Source organism: Salminus brasiliensis, chromosome 4, assembly GCF_030463535.1.
Source record: "Salminus brasiliensis chromosome 4, fSalBra1.hap2, whole genome shotgun sequence".
In the NCBI taxonomy this organism is placed as follows: domain Eukaryota; kingdom Metazoa; phylum Chordata; class Actinopteri; order Characiformes; family Bryconidae; genus Salminus; species Salminus brasiliensis.
This window is the reverse complement of record NC_132881.1, coordinates 18,778,340-18,800,279: the sequence shown is the minus strand read 5'-3', so window position 1 is coordinate 18,800,279 and position 21,940 is coordinate 18,778,340. Positions and strand designations below refer to the sequence as shown.

The 21,940-nt window shown below is 38.7% G+C and overlaps 2 protein-coding genes across 6 annotated transcripts in view; one reads left to right on the top strand and one right to left on the bottom strand.

Moving 5' to 3' along the window:
• The window catches only part of LOC140554459 (arginyl-tRNA--protein transferase 1), a 320,650-nt gene that overhangs the window by 133,757 nt on the left and 164,953 nt on the right, over nucleotides 1–21,940 (top strand). The gene's annotated exons all lie outside the window — the stretch shown is intronic.
• tmem63ba (transmembrane protein 63Ba) overlaps nucleotides 1–21,940 on the bottom strand; it is a 35,761-nt gene that overhangs the window by 3,754 nt on the left and 10,067 nt on the right. For 3 of the 4 annotated variants that reach the window (XM_072677481.1, XM_072677484.1, XM_072677483.1), the window contains exons 2-23: nucleotides 18,268–18,503; nucleotides 17,843–17,922; nucleotides 15,983–16,021; nucleotides 11,983–12,073; nucleotides 11,540–11,577; nucleotides 11,206–11,348; nucleotides 10,123–10,174; nucleotides 9,929–10,037; nucleotides 9,692–9,762; nucleotides 7,781–7,861; nucleotides 7,521–7,644; nucleotides 5,020–5,153; nucleotides 4,694–4,831; nucleotides 4,379–4,532; nucleotides 3,808–3,914; nucleotides 2,867–2,953; nucleotides 2,548–2,613; nucleotides 2,229–2,391; nucleotides 1,293–1,398; nucleotides 836–1,003; nucleotides 594–709; nucleotides 413–484 (exon numbers count right to left, since the gene is read on the bottom strand). In XM_072677481.1, coding sequence (XP_072533582.1) covers nucleotides 413–484; nucleotides 594–709; nucleotides 836–1,003; nucleotides 1,293–1,398; nucleotides 2,229–2,391; nucleotides 2,548–2,613; nucleotides 2,867–2,953; nucleotides 3,808–3,914; nucleotides 4,379–4,532; nucleotides 4,694–4,831; nucleotides 5,020–5,153; nucleotides 7,521–7,644; nucleotides 7,781–7,861; nucleotides 9,692–9,762; nucleotides 9,929–10,037; nucleotides 10,123–10,174; nucleotides 11,206–11,348; nucleotides 11,540–11,577; nucleotides 11,983–12,073; nucleotides 15,983–16,021; nucleotides 17,843–17,922; nucleotides 18,268–18,456 — 2,328 coding nt within the window. In that variant the 5' untranslated portion in view covers nucleotides 18,457–18,503. The remainder of the gene's footprint in view (nucleotides 1–412; nucleotides 485–593; nucleotides 710–835; nucleotides 1,004–1,292; nucleotides 1,399–2,228; nucleotides 2,392–2,547; nucleotides 2,614–2,866; nucleotides 2,954–3,807; nucleotides 3,915–4,378; nucleotides 4,533–4,693; nucleotides 4,832–5,019; nucleotides 5,154–7,520; nucleotides 7,645–7,780; nucleotides 7,862–9,691; nucleotides 9,763–9,928; nucleotides 10,038–10,122; nucleotides 10,175–11,205; nucleotides 11,349–11,539; nucleotides 11,578–11,982; nucleotides 12,074–15,982; nucleotides 16,022–17,842; nucleotides 17,923–18,267; nucleotides 18,504–21,940) is intronic. The other variant, XM_072677485.1, reaches the window with a different exon arrangement.

The following is a 21,940-nucleotide window of genomic DNA, read 5'->3' as shown; positions in this document are numbered from 1 at the left end:
CTTACTTCCTTGTCATCAAACATCAGCTCACCCGGTTCTTTTACAGGATAAAGTTTGAAAATCAGATTTAAGAAAATATAAAGGTGATATGAATTAAAATATAAAATTATGTTTCTGTTGTAAAGGAATTCTGAACACTACTGAACATAGATTTGCAAGAAATATAGAAATACTGCAAAAAGTCAACATTTTACAAAAGTAATTTGTAAGTCACTCTGCACGAGGAGAGCCAAATGCCATGAAGGTAAAGTGTATATATTAGTGTATGCTGTATGTATATTTTAAACCCTGTATGTATAATTCCATCTGGTAAAATATTAGACAAATAGGGTAGCGACTGAGGGTATGAGAAGAAAAAAAAAAGTGCCAATTTTGCCAGAACAGAATAATAGACTTTGACAAAGAAACTCACCGCAGACTTGGCAGGTGGGGAAGTGCCTGGTGGTTGGCCGTTCTCTACACCGTCCACTTCCTGGGTGTCAATCTATGAAAAACAGTGAAGCACACATTATCAAAGAGGTGCAGGAAAATAGCCTAGGCCATTAATACACCTAAAACAATGACGTTTCTACAGTCAGTGACAATGGTCTTACCTTGTAATTGTGGGCGCTTAAGTACTTAAAATGGCCAAACACAACATGAGAGAGGCAGATTATGATGGTGATGATCAGAATTACAAATGTGAACATTGAGGTGGCTGCACCAAATCCTGAGAAGAAAACAAAATACAGATACAGTACCTATAGAAAGTATTCACCCCTTGGATATTTGCCCCTTTGATTGCTTTTATTAATATATTGCTTTTAGAATAAATGTTCTTCCAAAGTCATCTCACCTGAGCGTACAGTGGAGAAAAAAAGCAGCCAGAAGAGGCACAGAATGGGTGCTGCCACCACCTGGTTTACGGCACCGGAGTGGATCTTTTTGTCCAATTTAGAGGGGAGGTAGGCATAGTACATATTATATCTGTCCACCAAGTGCTTTAGCAACATGTACATCAGACCTAAAGAGAGAAGGCAGCAGTTATGAGATAACTGGCTACAATATTTCGGTAGCTCTAAACACTCCCTTAATAAATCCTTAATAAATAAAATGCTTTAATCTGTTTAGCTGGAACTCTATGCCCTTGGCAGTAATGTTACACTAGGGGGAGCCAAAAAATATCAAACCAATCTCAAAACATGAAGATCCTCTCAACAAACATTACATCAACATATATACTTCAGTTCTCATACCTTTCACAACATATTGATATAGCTCTGCTCTTTTAAAGGTGAATCTGAGGAGCTTACCAAACGGAACAATAATCGGGCAGGTGATGCTGTAGGTCATGACGACTGTAAAGACATTCATCAACCAGGCGTATGCTGCCCCAAACTGGAACTCGTATGCTTGATGCTGAATATCAGAACATACAATCAAACTCTTAGTTTGTTTCAACAGTGATTTAACATCAGATTCTAACTGTCAGCATGACAGGCAAGTTGTTCTAGATATGAGCATCTACTATATGGATCCCATATAGACAGATTACTACTACTACTACTACTACTACTACTACAGAGTCAAGGTTAAATACATGTTTTTTTTTTTGTTTTGTTTTTTTAGATCAGTTTAAATGAATCCCCTTTACTTGACATAAGTGAATGATTCCTATTATCTCCTGATCTCACACGGAGTTCCCCCGTTTTTTTCATACATTTAATTATTACATACAGTTTATTGCCAGTTTATACATATATTTATTAGGTTTACCTTGCATCACCACACTCTGTACGCAGTGCTGAGCAGCTCAGCTACAAGTTACTCCAGTAAAGTATCTCAACTTTGTGAAATGCTACTTTTTAGAGAAAAAATTCAGTCACTTCCATAACGTAAGCTACTGACATGTTAGTAGAATGGTTGTTTGCGTTGCGCTGGTATGAGTGTATCAGTCAGGGTAATCTTGCTGTGATATTAAACACCTCACTACCACTGCTGAGTCGGTAATAGTCCTTGTAATTAAAAACGCACTTCAAGTAACACCTAGCCACTGTTGTTCCTGTGGTAGACCTGTTCCACTAAAGGACAAGATAGAGGAGGGTGATACATTTTAGCCAGATGGCTATGTTTAGTAACTACCAACTGCCACAAACTGTACCCAACAAATGCAGGTAACCCAGTACAGTGGAAGCTCAGTGTGAACGTAAAATAGACAAAAGCATCAGGTCATGGCAGAAAACTAGTACCTTCTTTACGTTGCGTCTTTCAGCTGCAGAGCGGGCCAGGCAGAGGCGGATCATGTACATGAGCAGGCCTGGAATGCGTAACAAGTCCATGCCGTTACCAATGAAGGCTGAGGCGATGACATAGTTGACAAAGAAAGCGCCATTGTCTGGCAGGAATACACATCTGAAAAAGAGAGGAAAACAAGCATCAAAAGATGTAGACACACATTATGGATAAGATGACAAAGTGCTATTATGAAAATGTGATATCACACACTGCCCAATTCAAAAAGAACCCCTTTTTTTCTATGCGGCATAAGATGTTTTTACCCAAACTTACTCAAATCTCACTTTAGCTTGATCCAGGAACGTCTTGTCAAAAAGCCAGCGAAAGAACACATCCAAACTATAGTGAGAACAAAGACAAAATACATTACTGAAGTGACTAAAACATTTCATCATACATACATTTCACCACACATCAGTTTCCAAACAGAGAAAAGTTCAGATAGTATGCAATAAAAGAAATGCACAGATTTCATTTGCAAATATATCATTTGGGATAAATAACCCATATGATAGACATAGGTACACATGTAAAGAGACTGTGCTGCTCTTGATCTCGATTTACTGAGGAGCTGCATGTTAGGCAGGCATACCTGCTGAGTCCCAGTGATGGCAGCAGAAGGACCATGAAGATAAGAAAAGTGTAGCACTTGTGCATGGTGGTCCTGTTCTCTCCAGAACTGTGTAAGTCCCAAAGACAGCAGAGTAAGAAAACAAAGTGCAGAGCGAAGTGCAGCAGCAAGCAGTCTAACAAGCATGTATGTAATCCCTAAGACAGGTGTAACAGAAGAGGCATCAAATCTCAGACTAATAGACCTTATCTACATTTCCATTTCTACAGTTTAATTGTATATTTTTGAGAGGCTTTTTAAATCACAGCTGCACACCCTCTAGTATAGTGCTTCTCAACCTGTTTTTGGTGGGAACATCACCCATACCAATGGTACATATGGAGCAGCAAGACAGCACTTTCTAATGATGTAGCTCCTTCCAATACTCCTGGGATGAGTTGCAGTGATGTTTGTTGTCCAAAACAGATCATCCAACCTCAGTACCTGACCTTACTAAAGTTATTCTGGTTGAATTTAATTAAAGCAACGTTATGTAGCAAATTAACCCTAAACAGCTTAAAAATCATTGTGATGCTCCATTAACTTGTTATAGGAAGAAAAGCATCTTTATCTTTGCCCCTTCAGGCTCGGCACGCTGCTACCATTGTAACATTGGTGAATCGGGCAACCAGAGTCACCTGCCGACTGTAGGGGGAGCCCAAGAGCAAGAAATACTACTTCTCACATAATGTATAATAATGTGTTTTATATAAGAATATATGTTTTAATATAAATTGCAGAGAGCAATCCTATACTCTTTGCATTTGAAAGCTGTCCTGTTAAAACAAGCAGGCAAAGTTGTCATAGCTATTACCGTCCCTACTTAAATTTTTGGCTTAGCCAAAAGGTTGAGGATCACTGCTCTAGTGTGTCTCAAACTGGCATGTGTTAGAAAGTAAAGAAGTGGGGGATTGAGTGTGTACCGTGTCCAGTGGGCCTCGAAGAAGGCGGAGTAGTACACGATGGTGGGCAGCAGGGCAGAGAAACACCACAACAGCAGGGTGGGGAAGAACTGGGTGACAATGGGATTCTGGAGGTCCACACCCAAGCAGGACGGTGGGGGAAGGGAACACAGTGAGGATAGGAGTGACAGGACTATTAGCACATTTGGATAAATTCTGTTCATTATGTTTTCTTTCATAATGAACACCTTTTACTCACACATGGTCTACAACTGGCAATACATTCCCTCTCAAAGTTCTAGGTAATGAGTGTCAAACTCAGTTCCTGGAGGGAACCCTGCAGACATGAATGTTTCCCTTCATCCCGTAAATAGGATTCAAGTTGTGAATGTCTTGGCCAATAGCTGCTGCTGAGCTGAATTTGATCAGTTCAATGAGGCAGAATGGAAAAACTTTGCTTAAGGTCTGCCAGGACTGGAGTCTAACACTGGCTGTTTTGGCAGCCAACCGAGTTCAAAACACATTCACAAGATACAACATGCATGCACTGAGGGGTGGTGAGACTGATCCTTGGTCCCTGCATCATACTCACATTCAGGAACTCCACAGGCTTTGTGACATTGAATTTGTCCATGGTTGAGATGATGATAGCAGGCGTAGTGAGGAAGAAGAGTAGGATGAAGAGAAAACAGTTGATGATGAAGCAGCGAAGCCACCAGGTTAAGCCTCCCACAGGCAAGTGTTCCCTGCAGGAGAAAGTTCCGCATGTTTGGATGAATAACACTGCACAACCTGAAATGTCTCAAAGAACTCCTGTGAGTAGAATATGTAGTGATTTGTGTGAGGGGTTGTTGTTAAGGAAGGTTTGAGATAAAAAAAACAAAACAAAAAACAAATAAAAGCTTACCAGTAGACGTTTTGCGGGTCAGGAGCATATGTGACTGTCCAGTTGTATGTGTGGAGGATGCTGCTGAATGGCGAGGATTTGGGCTCCCGTCGGCAGTGACAGCCATGACACTGACACGCATTAAAGTCCTTTAGAATACTGGAGACAAGGTGGAGATAGGAAATTTTAATAACAACATTTCCTATTTTACCTTAAATACACACACACACACAAACACTGTATGTAGAACTGAAGGCACAGTATCTAAATCTGCTTTGTCACGTCACACTGACTGTTGTACCCCATCTCTGAAACCAAGACATCATCATGACTGATTTGGAACCTACACTGCAGTCATGGCTTCATTTTGGAAGGTGACAAAGGCCATGTCCAGAGGTTTAGTGTTGACCTTTTCCCTCTCTTTCTTGTACTCCTCCCTCAGCTTGGCCTCCAGATTAGTGTAGTAGCTCACCGCCTCCTCCTGCACAACACAAAGATGTAACAGTTTGGCTTTAGCAATGATGTACACCAAGTGGTCAATAATTCTGGTCCTGAAAGGTCTTACTCCAGTATAGCTTGGTAATATCCTAGTTTAAAACACATCTAACTCAACCAGAGACAACTCTACTACTGATACAGATTATAAATAAACATTAGCTATAGTGCTGTAAAAAAACAGCATTTGCCACCTTCCCCAATTTCTTATATATTTTTTATAATTCACATTTAAATGTTTCAGATCGTTCTCAGAACAAATTTTTTAGATGTGTTTTTTACATCACTGTGGAAGAATTTTGGCGAAAGAATTTGGCTACATGGTTTTCAAGCATGAACTGCATGTTTCAACATCACTTTCTATTACAGCATCTCAATGGTATTCAAGTCAGGGCTCTTTTTTTTTTTAAGTCATTCAGAGGTGGACTTTGCTTGTGTGCCTCATCAGACATTTGACAGCATTACTGGGCAAATGGGCCACTGAAAGATGGGGTGCATTCTGTTTCGAAGTATGGTGACCTCTGTAAATGGTACACTTACATTTACATTACATTTAAGGCATTTAGCAGACGCTCTTATCCAGAGCGACTTACAAAAGTGCTCAGACATTTCTATGCATCCACTTTAATCTGCATGTTCAAAGAGTGTTTCTCAATTTTTACTCTAAAGAGACAAGTTAGTCACAGGGCTCCCACTGAATAACAATCACACTGTGTGACTGTAGTGTTCATCTCTTAACTATTATCCATAGTGCATAACATGCTTAAATAGAAGCAGAAGTTCAACAAGGATGCGTGTCAAAGAGTGTTGAGCTAATGAGGTCACCAGGGGGCCTGCTGACTGAAGCGGTTTAAGCTGTTCAACACAGTTGCAGCAGCTGAGAACATATTCTCCTCCAGCTAGACAAATAAATTCAGCAGAGCCTGTCCACTAGCAGTGCTGCATGAAGCAGAAAACAGTGACTGACAGTGTGTTTTTTCTGAGATAGCAAAAGAAGGGGGGTCATGAGTTTGCAAACATTTACATCTGAAAGAGAACAGGCTTCAAACACATTACATAAATAATATGGGATTTATAAATGGTTAAATGTGAGCATATAGTAACTTAAAATAGTGGCACCCCTGCACAATTACCAAGCCACAAAAATCTACTAGCAACAGAACCATTAAAATAGTTTAATTATTTTACTTGTGTCATTCAGTGTGTCAGGTAGTATTAAGTAGATGGATTGGCTATATTTAAGGGGATGCGTAAGTGTTCTGGCTTGTGTGCAGTGCTTTCATCATTTTAAAATACAAACATCAGACTGTGTGTATAATTACAAGTGCTTGCATGTTAAATTCTGTGAGAATTCCTACCTGCACTATATTTCATTATATTTAAATCATTTTTACCCCACTGTTCATATGGTGTAGTAGGCTAATTATGTTTCCCATTCTTAAATGGATTTATTTATTGTGTCTTTAGATTTTATCACAAGTCTGCAAAATATTTTATCAAAACAATAATAAAGCAAAGCCATATGTGAATGTTTAGCTCTTCAAGTCTTGCTTAAATGTGTTTTTAAATTTAAACTATAAAGGACCATGAAACATTTACATAGATGTTTAATGTAAATGAGCTTAAAAGGGAGAAGACAAGATCAACCCCTTACGCTCTGTAAATTTTATTATAGCCTACCTAGATTACTAATCGGTAGCTAAATGCAAAACAATGCAAAGTGGCTTAATTAAACAGCAGGGGGAAAAAAAGGCAGGAACCGGTGGTTAAGAGGTGTTTAAGAGGTTAACTAAAGCAGCTGAAATGTTTGTTAAAAACAAAAAGAATAAAATGAATAAAATTATTTATATATATATAAAATTATATAATTATATATTATATAATTATAAATATTTTTCTTAGAGGTCACACTGACTTTTCTGTTTTTTATAGTACTGTTCCCCTTTGAGTTCACCTTACAATATGAATTCTTCAACAATTTGAGCAACAGCAACAACTATTAACATTAATTAACTGCAAATGTATGGTATTATGTATTTCATGTATCATGTATTTTCATTCTATGCATAGTTTGGAATAATTAATCTTTTAAGCTTACAATTTTGGATAAAAAAAGGTGATTAGTTCAATTTCTGGAGTCCTGTGTGTAAGAATTTCGTATTCTCTTATTTTCTTAGTTTTGTTTTTGTGCTGTTTCAATGCAAAAAAAAAAAAGAAAAGGAAAAAAAATTGAAAACCAAAGCATTTGAAAGTGCAACAAAGTTCTGGAAGTAGTGGTGCATTTCCTAAAAGAAGAACAGGGGTGGCAATGTTTTTAGCAAACATTATGCCTGTGGCCCTGAGGTAGTCTCACCTGCTCACAGCCCTTGATTACGCAGCAGCAGAGGTGGCCACAGGGTTTGGGGTTGATCATCGTGGGCACTTGCTCCTTGGCCATTAGGTCAGTGTAAAACTTCTTGCTGCGCTCAGTCTTTTTCCTGTAGCCCATAGCACAGCAAATGCCCTTATAGTCAACAGTCCATGAAACTAACCTTGTTAGTCTACAACCTTTTAAGACATTCAAAGGAAAATGTTTCCACTCCACTGCTTGTGAAAACACAGACAAGTGTTTACCTTTCAGATTCCAAATACATCAGTCTGGCTACGTCGTAACAAATGCGAGCCTCCAACACAACACAGTTTTCATAAGCTTGCCTGCATGTGAAAAGAAGAAAAAGAAGAGAATCGAAACAACCCATAAATCAGTGCCCAATTCTCTGACCACTTGATGGGCTTGGAAAACTGACACTAAGATCCATGTTTACAAGTACAACTACTACAGAAGGAAAGCGATTCTAAAAATAAATACTGCTCACAGGACGTCTTGCTCTATGCATGACCTATGTGTGCAGCATTTAACAAGCTTGGCTACGAGTCGTCCTTGCAGCACATGTCTCTAGCTCAGAAGTGAGTGAAATTATGACATTGTCCCTCTCCCTCTGTACTTTGTATCACCACCTTTGGCAAGCTTGTAAATGTTTTTTTGTAGCCATCTTCCACTTTTTGTTTTTTGTTTGCCCATTCTTCTTTGATAAAGGCTCCTAGTTCTGCAAAACTGTTGAGTGGTCTTGAATGCACTGCTCTTTTAAGATCTATCCACAGATTTTCATTGATTTTCGATTATTTCAGGCACTGTAAAAACCTTTAGTTTGCATTTCTTGAGGTAGTCCATTACATTTACACTTAAGGCATTTAGCAGACACTCTTTTCCAGAGCGACTTGCAAAAGTGCTTCGCTCCAAAATACCTTTAGCTAGTTTGTATAGACAAGGATCTAAAAGATACCTCTAAGCTTAGATACTACTAAACACAAAAGTCAACATGGAGACCATAATACTGGACACTACACTTTGCCCAAATACTCTCAGATGAGATGGGTCTCCAGTTGATGTTTGAAGACAGTGAGCAGCGGTTCGGACACCCAGGAAAGGTTTGTTCCACCACTTTGGTTCCAGGACAGAAAAGAGCATAGATGCTTGTCTTCCGTGCATCTTAAGTATGGAGGGACTGGTCCATTCTTGGCTTTGTAGGCCAATGTCAGGGTTTTGAATCTGATGTGGGCAGCTACAGGAAGCTAGTGAAGAGACTGCAGCAGAGGAGATTTTGAAGTTGATTTTGATCCAGAAACTATTCTCTTTTCATGGTCAGCTTTTTTACCAATAGTGTGTTATGGTGTGTTACCAATGTTTCCTGAGCTGTTTTTTTCTCCAAAAATACCTTTATTCATTCCAACCAAAGAGTAATTTTTTCAGTTTAAGTTTCAAAAGGCATCAGGCTTCCTTTGTTGTTTCTTTGTTGTTCTCATGCTGGATTTTGTGATGAGGATGCAGGGCAGAATTTCTTCTGACGATTCATTAAATTTTTAAATACATTTTATCCTGTTTAATCTAACATCTGACCTCATAGTTTTTACTTTATATTTTTAAACCTGAATATACTGGTTCATTTTGTCATTTTGTCCTAACAGAAAAATAAAAGTACTGTGAAAATGTTTTCAAGTATTAAAGTGCTGAACCCTAATCACACCTGCTACTGGACATTAACAAATCGGTCAACCTCTTATTTCTCCTTTTTCTGCCTTCAAGTGACTCATCATGAATCTTAGACTCTGACTTTCTTCCATGCCTGCTCCAGTATTGGTTGTGTCTTGGCATTCTTGTGAGTGAGCATGTGTCTTTCCAGAAAAGCAGACTACACTAAAGACCATTGAGCAGATGGACACGGAGCAATGCATTCTCCATGGAGTCTTTAGACTCATGACCTACCGCCTCCCAGCTCATCTGGGTGCCATTATGGCCAATTACAGCACATAAGACCATTCTTGTCTTGAGCTAAAGTTTTGCACAGTGAGAAATCGGCGCTGTCGAGGTTGAATAATAGTGAAATGGTGCGTAAAAGAGTATTTCAGAGTATTCTTAACTTTTACTGCACTTTGCAAAAAAAAAGACATTTTTGGATTAAAAGTGTAGAGGAAAAGGTCACTTACTCAAAGTGCTGTTTTATCTGGCTCTCTTCTGCATATTTGTTGATACCATTTATAAATAAAGTGCGTTTCACCTGTCAAGAGGAAAGATGAAGAAACCATTTTAAAACATGGCAAGATTTGTTTTTGACAGCTATTTTTTGTAAAGCAAACTATAGGAAGAGAGTGTTGTGGTACTACAACATGATTGCAGATTGTATGAATTTAATTAAGTATTTAGGTGCATTGCAGCCCACTCACCAAGTCATCTTCCTTGTAATGCATCTTGGAGGTGTGTCGCCTCATGCTGTACACGGTCAGTAACAGATAAAGAAATGCAAAGGTAGTGTGTAGCCACAGCAGATTATTCCTGTGAAAATGCAGAAGCAATCAATTAGTTTCATTTTTAAGACGTTATGCACCAAAAATACATAAATACAAAAAAGGCACTCTACCCAGACTTCAAGTTGGCAATTGTGGTTCGGCCAAAACTGTAGGCATTATTTTCTGTAGAAAGAACAGGAAAAATATCAAAAGGTCAGTCTAAACACCTCACTGCCCTCACTAGAACAAATAAGTCAAATTAACTGAAAAATGTAATTCATAGGGCTGCTTTAAAACATGCGACATGAATTAATTGAAGGAGCAGGCAGATTCTGAGAAAAACAGAGAGACTTCAAGCTTAAGAGCCAAACAGAAGCATTTTAACTTTTGCTGTGAGAGCTTTGCAAAGTTTACATATATTCCACTGTATTTTACCACAATTTTTTGTAAAATACATAATTTTCTATATGCCCATCTATATACCTTCTATATAACTCTTCTTGACTCTTGAAGCCCCAGGTAATATATTTTGATATACTGAATTTTTATGATAAAACACTCTTTACAAAGAGGATCCTTGGCTTCCATGGTGTAGAGGCAACGTGCACCAGATGTGAGGGGCGATGGGGCGTGCTCCCCAAGTTGCGGATCAAGCTTTAGCTCATCTGGTTTAGCCTTAAATATACCTTTCCAGGTTGCTCACAGTTGAAGAGAAGGTGGAGCCATGTTTGCCTTGTGACTGGTCAGGGGTATGCAGCCTTAAACCTGACCCACTTTTAGGACCACACATTATTCTACATCGAGAGGAGAGTTTTAAAACTAGTGAAAAACATTTATTAGACTTTGGGAAGATATTCATAAGACATACTTTGTACATTTACACTGCGAGCCAGAATAACTTAATAAAAAAAAAACTCAGATTTGGTTCCATGGCACTTTAACTGATCTTGACACTTCTACAAATCTATTAAAAACATGTTGCTTTCATGGAAGCTGTAAGTGGTTCTTCTATATAGAACCATTTGACCTCTTTTTGTGTGTGTACCTAACTGTGTGCTAAATATATTTTAGGTTTTAAGTACCCAGTTTATGCCAGTGCTGGCAAGATCTTGTTTCCCCCCCCCCATTTTATTATTCCTTCTTCTTGTCTGGATTCCTTCTGGAATGTTTAGACAGATGTTTTACATACAACAGTGGTTCAGCTGTGCACTCACCTAACAGGTCTCCTGAGAAGTTGACAGGCAAGATGATGCCCACTGAGAGCACGCCCACCACCACCAGCAGACCGATGATGTGCCGCTGGAAGGAGAGGTAGTGCACTGCGTCTTCCCCACATTTCTCCCTGATCTCGTCATCTCTGAGGAGTAAGAGGGAGATGTAGGCTTATGACATATCAGTATACATCTCACACACACTCAGACAAGCACAGTGTGCCAAAAAGCCTCGGTACACAGCCCACTTAGCTTGCACCCCAGCCCACATTCACAAAGACTTCATCAGGGCCGTATAACATGCTTTAAGAGCTCACTAAAAGCACAGAGGACTCACTTTATCCTGAAGATGGCTGTTAGCCAGGAACAGAAACCCTGCAAGAAAGACACAGTTCATGCTAATGTCTATCTGTCAATCACATACAAGCAACACCTTAATATACATATAAATATATAAAATATATAAAAATATATTTTTAGCCCTTAATGCACTTATGAGTTTCTTATTGAGGTTGTAAAGCTGTGGCCTAGATTACGAGACCAGCTTAAATAACACGACCTGCTCCCTGTGGGCCACGGGAATGAAAAAGTCAAACTGTTGGCTGCAAGAGATGCCGACTGAGCAGGTGTGTGTGTGTGCGTGCATGTGTGTGTGTTTAAGAGCAACCCAGAGAGTGACATGGAGACGGGTGTGTTTGTGTGTACATGGGGTAGAAGGAAGGGTGACTGGACTGAGTAAATCATTCCCTCTTGACAAGAAGCGACCCAAGAAATACTTACACTGTCTCTTTGGTCAAAGTCGACGGAGCTGCACACTGAGGTCAGGCGCTCGTAGCGGGAATCCACCGGCGTCTGCATGGCTGAGGCCACACTGTGCACAAACACAGTCCAAATAAAGCAGTTTACTCAGCAGACATGCAGACCTTGATATACATATACACACAGTCATTATATGAAAATTATGCCATTAATCTACAGTTTGGTTTAATAGGTGCGTCGATTGTAGACAAATGAGCCAAAACATTCTGACCAATAAAAGCCTAACACGCTGTTGTTCCTCCACATGTAGCAACAGACCCTTTAGTTCTGTAATCAGTTTCAGTCCATCCCACCGGTACACGGTGCCCACGCACCCAATGGTCCACAAGACATCAAAGAAAACAGAACACATTGAACTAGGCTTCCATTGCTCTAGGGTCCAGTTCTGACGCCTGCGTGTCCTTTGTAGGAGCTTTTGACAGCAAATGGGTAGCCTTCGTTATCCTTGCCGTATCCATGAGCATAGGTACAGCTAACAAGCCTCGTCATTTCGGAGATCCAGACATCTGGCCATAATGATTTGGCTCCTATTTAGGGTTGCTTGGGTCTTTCGGTGGCCCTTTCTCCTGCATCCAACATGTCCACAACAGGAACGGACAGTTCAGTTACTCTCTAACATACAGTGCCCTCCATAATGTTTGGGACAAAGACACATTTTTCACATACATTTTGGTTCACCATGTTGAAATTGCAACCATTTTTACACAGTCCCCCTCAGTTCAGGGCACCATAATGTTTGGAACATGACAATGACAAGTACATTTAAAACTGTCATGTTTAGTGCTTTGCTGCTTATCCCTTGCATGCAATGACTGGTCTGCAATCCATAGACATCACTAGGTGCTGAGTATTTTTTTGGCAATGCTTCAACAAGCCATCTTCTGCTCTTACTTGTTTATATCTTCAGCATATAGAATGCATTTTTCCCTTTAAAAAAATACCTTGTGTTGCCCAAGTAGTATGTTCGGGATCTTGCTGTAGGATGTGAGTTTGCACTTATTGGAACTTGAGCAGATAAGATGTTTCTATAAGACATTCATTGTGCTACTGCCATCAGCAGTTATATTATCAATGAAGGTAAATGCACCAGTACCAGTTTCAACTATGCCCAAGCCATGACACCCCACCACCATGTTTCACCAGATGAGGTGATCTGCAGCTATGGGCAGTCAACACTTTGATCTTGCCATCATTCTGATACAGGTTAATCTGGGCTTCTTCTGTCCACAAGATTTTTCTCCAGATTTTTTTTTTTTTGCAAACTGTATTCTGACCATCATGTGTAGTGATCAATAAATAGCATCAATAAATAACTACCTAGACTAACTAACTTGATCAATTCTAACTGGTTTGATTTTAAATTTGAAACTGTGGAGCCGAAGGGCATGTCAGGAAAAAATGTGTTCATAAACAATATGGGGGGCACTGTATATCCCAGACCTCTGACCTGCAAATACTGTTACGAGATAATCAAAGCTATTCCCTTGTCATAATGTTTTGGCTAATTAGTATAGATTTTTGTGCAGTGTACTCTGCTAGTTTTCAGACTCAATGGCAATAATACTCGACAATCTTTATGGAAAACAGTGAATATTACAAGATTTGCCCAAAAACATTTATTTAGTATATAAGCAGATACATTTTTGTGTTGCTTTTGCACTGCAACAAGGCTAATAACAGCCATAAATTCAGTCCTGTGCATGGCTAAAATCATCAGCTTGCATGGTGCTAACTGATGGTCCTTAGCTTATATTATACAGACTATGTTAGCCTGCAGTGCAAAAGTAACAAAGCAAAGTTTGCACACCAAACGTGTCTGCTTCTGAGCTAAGGGGGAAGACACACACACACTCAGGTAAGGTCCACAATACAGAGGAAATATTTGAGTCTTCACTAAGCCTAGACAGGAAAAGGACATGCAAAAGAGAGAGGAATAGAGTTTAGTGCAGAGCCTGAGAGAAAAGAATCTACTGTCCAGCAAACATGGAGTCCATTGCAACTCCACAAGAGCAATGCCCTGCTGGACAGTGAAGAGTGGAACTAAAGAACCAATTATGTTAATGACAAAGTACTCAGGGTGTACAATAATGACTTTCACTCCACTTACACTTTTCCCTCCATTTCCAGCATGATATTGACTAAGCCAATCACAGTGGAACACACCACTAGAACCCAGTCAAACTTATAATTGTCCAGTGCCTAAAAAAAGCAGTACCCCCTTGGATATTTTAATTTTTTTCTTTTTAAATGGAATCATCATCATAGTTTAGCAATTAGTGAAATGCAGATCACCTGAGTGCAGTGAATGTGTCTCAAGTGACTGTGGTACAAAGACACCTGTCTGGACGGTCCAGTCACTGGTTAATCAGTATTCCTGGCTACTAATACACCATGAAGACAAAAAAACACTCCACTATTTAAGAGTAGAATTTTTTTTTGCATAATTGCAATTATAAAAGCAATAAAATGGGAAATCATTCAAGGGAATGATTACGTTTTGTATGTACTGTATGCAAAGATTTGAAAACCTTGCTCAATTGACATGTTTTGTTGATTTTCTTAGACAAATCAACAAAAATAGAGTTTAGAGCACACTTTGTTTGTTTGCTGAATTTAACATATTGGGATTAAAAACATGACCTTTATGTATATGCCACTGTTCAGAATCACTATATTTCTCCAATAGACTAGACAGTTGAAAATAAATTAAATAAATATTACTCAAGAGAGTAGTTTTTAAAAATCTAGTGAAAAGTGCTTAACCCTTTAACAGTCACTGTCATTGCAAATTTTTGTTGAATGTTTGTTGAATTGCCCAGTTAGGATAAACAGATTTGGATGCTATTGTTAGCTCAGCATTAACACTGTACAAGATCAGTCAAGATCTAGACTAAATTGTAGTAGTATTCCTGTCATAGCATTATAGCTGAGCCCCACTGAAGAACACTGCATTGAATAGCTATAGCGATCTAGATAGGTAGGTCACTATAAACATTACATTTCTCTAACATGTAGCTGTAACTGAAAGGATAGACATGTTCGGCAAGTTGTCTTGTATTACAGTGACAGGTTCTGTAATAATTGTTAATTCATGCCTACAATTACCCTAACTGGGCAGGTCAACCAGCTGGTAAACTTGTGTATCCACTTCCTGCATGGGTCCTCTGGGAAAAAAAACTGAAAAGCTGATAAAAGAGAATCCAAGAAAACAACTTTACAAATAAATAATTGGATGCAAATGTATGTCTTAGTGTGACTGTTAAAGGGTTAAACAGAATGGACGGGTGTGAATGAACATGTGGATACATAGGTGTATGTTATTGCAGTATGTTAAACTCAGCAAATTAACTGTGCAGAGGTGTGTTATCTGTAGAGCGTTTTCACTTTTTCATACAGCTGTATTTCAAAGCTAACTACTTAGCATCTCTTAAGCGTTGTCCACATGTATCAGAAAGTTTCACATGAAACATTGCTTTATTCACACGAAATGTAAAAACGTGAGATATTATGTTGAGGATATTATATATATATATATAATTTCTATATACACGTGTTGACATGGTCTTCATTAACCACCCAGTGCTTTACCTCTCCCTGTAAGCATCCCGCCTCCAAGAGGCATATGGTACGAGAGCACAAGGCCAGAAAATGCATGCTGGGCAGTCAAGTGAACACACTGGTTATAATAAAGAGAGAGAGAAAAAAAAGACATGCTGAGGAGGTCAGTGCAGAGCTACATTTTAAAAGCAGAAAAGAAACTCTCCACCAACTGGAACTGATGTACAAGAGGAACAGGAGAACGTGACCAAGTGATTAAGAGAAATACATGGACAGAGAAAGGTTAGAAGGATTGACACCACCCCAGCGAGAGAGAGAGAGAGAGAAACCAGAGAGGGTTAATTCAATAGGTGGAAATGGAGCAGGAACCCCAAAGAATCGACGACAAGACGTCAAAACGTACTATTCCCGATCATCCAGGCGCCGGTATCGCTGATCCTGCCTTCAGAGGAGAAGAAAAATACAAAACAAAGAAAAAAAAGAAGAAGAAGAAGAAGAAAAAAAAACAACAAAGAGAGGGAGGGGTCATGATGAGCTCACTGTCCAGTTTCAATTCAAATGACTGAGGTCATTCCTTCTGCAGCAGGAGAAACCCTCAGAAATAACTAGTGTCATTTTTAACAGTACTGCCTTTAGGTTCAATCACATGGTTTCTCTATTTCACTGTTGTGCTTTAAAGCAGTTGGAATGTTAGGGTTACTGGATCTAAGTGAAGACTGAGATTTTGGTACAGTATGAATCACTGTAACCATACCTTAATGAGAAGGCAATATTACAGCAGTGCAATACAGCAATTCTAATGGTTATTGTGGTTCAGTTTTCCTCGATAATGATAAGCTTGTAGTGAAAAAGACAACAGCCAATCAGAGTGTACATTGTCCCATTTGGAGGAATCATGTTGCTAACAGCAGCAGCATAGTTGAGAAGTGCTTTAGGAATAGTAATAGGTGAGTAAAGGAATGCCTAAGACAAAAAAGGGAAAAGTTGTAGCATGCTACCCATTAATGACAATAGACCTCATGTGGTACACAATGAGTTCTCATCAGCATCCAAAGCACTAGTTAGCTGTTAGCTCATTAGCTCAGAAAGCCAACCATTTACTGATTGTTTATTAACTCTTACAGGTACTCATAGCATAAAGTTGTAATTGGCTATGCCAAATTACAAAAGCATACAGCCAAAAGCAGTTTCAGAGTACTGAATGTAGAATAGGGGTGTAAAAAAATATCAATAAAATTTAGTATTGCAATATATTTTGCAATACTGTGTAGAACCTCAAAAACACAGCAAGAGTTCTTTTACTCAAATTTTATGCACTTTGTAGTGTTTTTTGTTATACAAAGACAGTTTTCCTAAGGTGTTATACTATATATATATATATATAAAATGCAATAGATCAACTTGCTTACAATATTGCAATATACTGACTCTTAACCCCAGTATTGCGAGTCATGTAGCGCTAGGTTCTTGCCAATACACAGCCCTAATGTAAAGGCCCAGTAAATGTGCCATGTCCTCAAATATTTACTTACTTTATGTTATAACTTGATAAATGGCTTCGTATAATATAATATGTTTTCCTCAAGTTATAAAATATTCAGATTCAAACTGAGCATTACAAATTCCACAGTCATTACGGATATCAATCGATATGGAACTATCCATAATGATTTTTGGGCATATTGCCTAGCACTAGGCAGAGGTCTTGGTGTAATCTAACCTTCTGGCCAACTGGAAGACAACAAAACAGATCAATGTTATCCAGGCAAGTAAACAAAAAAAGATATTAAACATGGTTTAGTCAGTGGTTTTAGCAGACAGGACATTGTGCGAGGGAGGGCTTTGTCTTGCTGCAAAAATCTGTAGGGTTTCAGAGAGCAAATCAACCAGAGGTGAAATCTGAAATGAAATGAAGGGTGCCAGGAATACCCACACAAATCATGTAATACATCAGGCCTTTGAAGTTTTATCAGAAAAATTAGGAACTTAAGTGAAATCGTGTTTTTCAGACCTAAAAGTGTAAACAAAATTAACTTATTAACTCTCGTGTTTATGCAACCACGCTGACAATCACACCATATTTGATCTGCACAGCAGCTAATAGACTGAGGGTCCAGCTGAACAAATGGAACATTAGAGTCTGTACAGAGTGTCCAGTGAAAGAGAATGACTCAGCACCACAATGCTAACTTTCTGACTGAGGCTAAGATTTTGGCACTGAGAGCACTACTGATTCAGATTAAGTAAAGATCATGTTCTTTACCTGTCTGCATCGGAGACCAGTGCCAGGCGCCCATAATCCCATGCTACTTTCCTCAGGAAAGAGAATACAAAGAGCAAACCCTGGAGAAAGAAAAACATTACAAACCATTTTAGCAGATCATAAAAAATGTTTATATTAATTAGGCTTAGGCTGCATATCACATCAGGGATGTCCCGATCCGATCCAGTGACTTGATTGGGGGCTGATCAAGGCATTTTTATTGGATCGGATATCAGCTTTTAATGTTCTGGTCGACTTCAGATTCTGTTTTGCTTATTTGTGACATTATTTTCACTCTTAAATTACGCCTGGTTAGAAACCAAACTAGAAAACTATATTTATTTATTTAAAGTCATTTATTTGCAGCCAATCAGACAGAACAGCAGAAAAGTAGAATAATTAGAACTCTAGAGTCTGTAACGTACCAAGAAACACATGAAGTCCAGGGCGAGGACTGTAGGCACTCCCCCGAAGGGCAGGCCCTGCAGCACTGTGCTGCGAATGCGGGCCGCATAACAATAGTTCTTTGAGCTGTTGGAGATGGAGCAGCTTTCGTTAGTGCAGGACTGAACCTCAACAACCACCTCCATCAGCAGCACAAGCACCACCAACATCGCGCTCTGGGCCCTCACCACTGCTGCATCCTGCTCTCACACACCACCTAAAAGAGAGAGTGAAAGTAAGAGGTAAAGAACCGCACTACACAAGTATTTAGGAAAACACATTTTATTTTAAACGGACCATAACATGACTGTCCCCAATTAGGAAAAATAGTCTTATGATCTCACCAACACAGCCTTATACTTAAATAAGATAATGATTAAGCTACACACAATATTTATATAAGTGAATTTGTATAAGTGCTTTTCAGTTATTCATTAGTTATTATTATTATTCTTTATTAGTGTTTGATATTATACCAGTGAATGGATTACAGAGGTGGGCCAAATGGCAAAAATATTATACCACAGTACTTAAAGCAACATTATGTAACAACTAATGCTACTATGGAAGTGAAACGAACAAACTAACAAAGGATGTGAGAAAAGAATGAGTTTATTCAGCGAAAGTGAACCGAAATTGCTAACTGAAACTTAAAAGAATGAGCTCAAACCAGCTCGACCAGTCAAACGTCAAACCTCGATTCAGAGTATACAGCATGTTGATATTATTACACTAGAAAAATGTTTAAACGTGTTAAAAGCTATATTATTTAACTGATTCTGAAAAGGACTGACTGAAGGACATTCTCAGCTGTTTAAATACTTAAACACATCAACTAAAATCAATATAAATGCCACATTACTTACTATTATTGTTCTTTTTATATTCATAAGCAATATCTTTTTACAGGACAAAGACATGTCTTAATATACAGTGTTCAGTGTCTTGACAATTAATAACAGAACTACTAAAGTTAAATAAGAAACTCATGCAACCATAACGGTATTAAATGAATTTTTGAATGACATTTTTGTGTGGGCATCCTTTGTTGTATATCAGGGCACTCCTTAATGCTTTAAGGTAGCTGCTACCTTGCTGCTACCTGACTGGGGCCAGAGTACCTCATTTCGTTCCCTTTAATGTTTGACATGTCTGGAACGACAATAAACAGATTTCAAATCTTTACTTTTGCAGACACCACATTTATTCATTTTATTTTGACGTGTGTTGTATATAGATGATGTGACCATTCACATGTAATTTGATATATTTTCTTAAAAATAAGATTATACAATTAATAATAAGAGGAATAACCATTGTTATTTATGAAATAAGCATTTCACATTTGATCTATTATTGCTTCTTTTTCATGCCTACACAATAAGTGGATTCCTCTTTCCTATACAATAAAGTAGTATTTTAGTTATGGAAGTTTTGTGAAACTCTTTTTAGTTAACGAACATTCTTAAGAACTAGTTAGTCCTTAGTGTTATGAAGCTTTTAAGAAATCCACCCCTGGTCATTTTCTGCTGACCTCTCTCATCATCAAAGCCTTTCTATCCAAATAACTTTTTTCTTTATTACACCATTCTGAGAAAGCTCTTCTGCAGCACTGTTCTGCAGAAAATCCCAGACGATCAGGAGTTACTCAAACCAGCCTGTCATGGCAATCATGTCATGTTTAAAAACAGAGCTCTTTTTTCCTTATTCTAATGACTGATGTAAACATTACTGGACGATTAGTTAACTGCATAAATGAGAGGGTGTAAAGTACACTATTCAGGCATTGCGACTAATTTAGGGTCATTTTGACAGAAGCCAACCTGCACAAAACAGTCCAATCAAGTTTGAGAGACATTATTTTAAAATATGAGCACTCAGGGCGCATGAGTACATTCCTTTTATAAATACAAACCTAAATATTATACCTATAAATATCAGATATTTTTGCTAAGAAATGATCATGATCTCAAACTGGAAGTCAAACTAGCAGTCAATGTTGTGACTCATGGAGGGCATGCAGTACTTCAAAACTAAATAAATACAATTATTATGTAAAACACTGTACATGCATTTCTATTGACAGAGCAAACAAACCCGCCATGTGGATTCTCCTTAGGGAAGGGAAAAAACATACAAGAACCATCTTGCGAAACAAAAGACAGGAAAGACTGGTTCTGTAAACACATGACAGACTGAAGCAGTGGGACTTAAGAACTGCACATGGAAGCTAAAATGTGAGAGAGGAGAACCGAGAATACCAACTGGGTGAAAGAGCACATAGACATGTACAGCTCACTCACTGAATCAAAGTCAGAAAGGGAGGGCATGTGTTGCTCACTTGTCCTCTGTATGTGTGTGTGTGTGTGTGTGTGTGTGTGCGTGTCTCTCTCTTACTTTTTCACTGGTTCACCCCCTCGCTCAAATATACACACACCCAAACTCAAACAAACACGCTCACTTCTCTCAGGTGTGACTCAGGCTTTATGTAACAGCATGGAAAAACAATGTAAACAGTAGGTGACAGACAACTGGTCCAGCAGAGAAACGCAAAGATCCATACGACCCTCAGAGAACGGTCACGCTGTCTCTGGCCTGTCACAAACACAGACGCATCTATACTCTTCCAACCACTCTGTGATATCAGCCTCCAAGGAGGCTCAACAATAGACAAACGGAGGTCAGTCGGTTCAGCTGGTCTTTCCTCGGACGACTGTGCTGACTTTTTGATTTCTGCCCAATCATGTAAACACGGTTCTGACTCAACTCAGCAAAAATGAGAAACATTTGAAGTATTTTCATTAAACTGTATAGTCAGATCCATAAGTATTTGGACAATGACAATCTTTGTCATTTTGTCTCTGTGGACTTGAAATGAAGTAATCAGGATGTGATTAAAGTACAGACTTTCAGCTTTAGCTCAAGGGGTTTAATACAATATTGCATTAAACATTCAGAAATCACAGCTGTTTGTACATAAACCCTTCAGTTTCAGAGGCTCAAGAGTAATTGGCCAAATTAATTTCAATGTCAGTGACAGTGAAACGGACATTGCCTGAAGGCTGGAACCTACAGACTTTCCTCCCCAAGATGCTCTGCCAGGCTTTTACTGCAGTCACCTTTCTGTCTTTAAATCACTATTTGGACTGAAGTTAGGTTCCAGCTGAAACAGATAATGTGATATACATTAATCTATAAGGCTGCACAGCTATTTACTGATATTTAGGTCAAAAGTAGCAAGACAGACAATTTACATTTTTACAATTTGCATAATTGCATATAGCAAATGCAAAATTTGTATGAATGAAAAACAAACAATTGCATCTTTTTATTAATAGAATTTCGTTTGCAACCAACAGTTCTTGGCAGATTCTCAAAAGAAAGCACAGGGAAATCACAACAGTGCCAAACAGGAACAGTCAGCATCAGCGTGATGCTCTAGTTCTGCTGTTTGTTGTGTACCAATCAACCCGTCCCCCACCACCCCCAAAAAAAAAATAAACACAAGGCCAGAAGAAGATGCAGGCGAAAACCAGCTGTCTGCTCTAAAGTAATAGCAGAGAAGGTGTGGGTATAAAGTGGCTAAAGATTTTGGACGTCCCTTCACGGCTGGGGCTGCAACAACGAAAAATAAAATCAATAATAATCGATTTA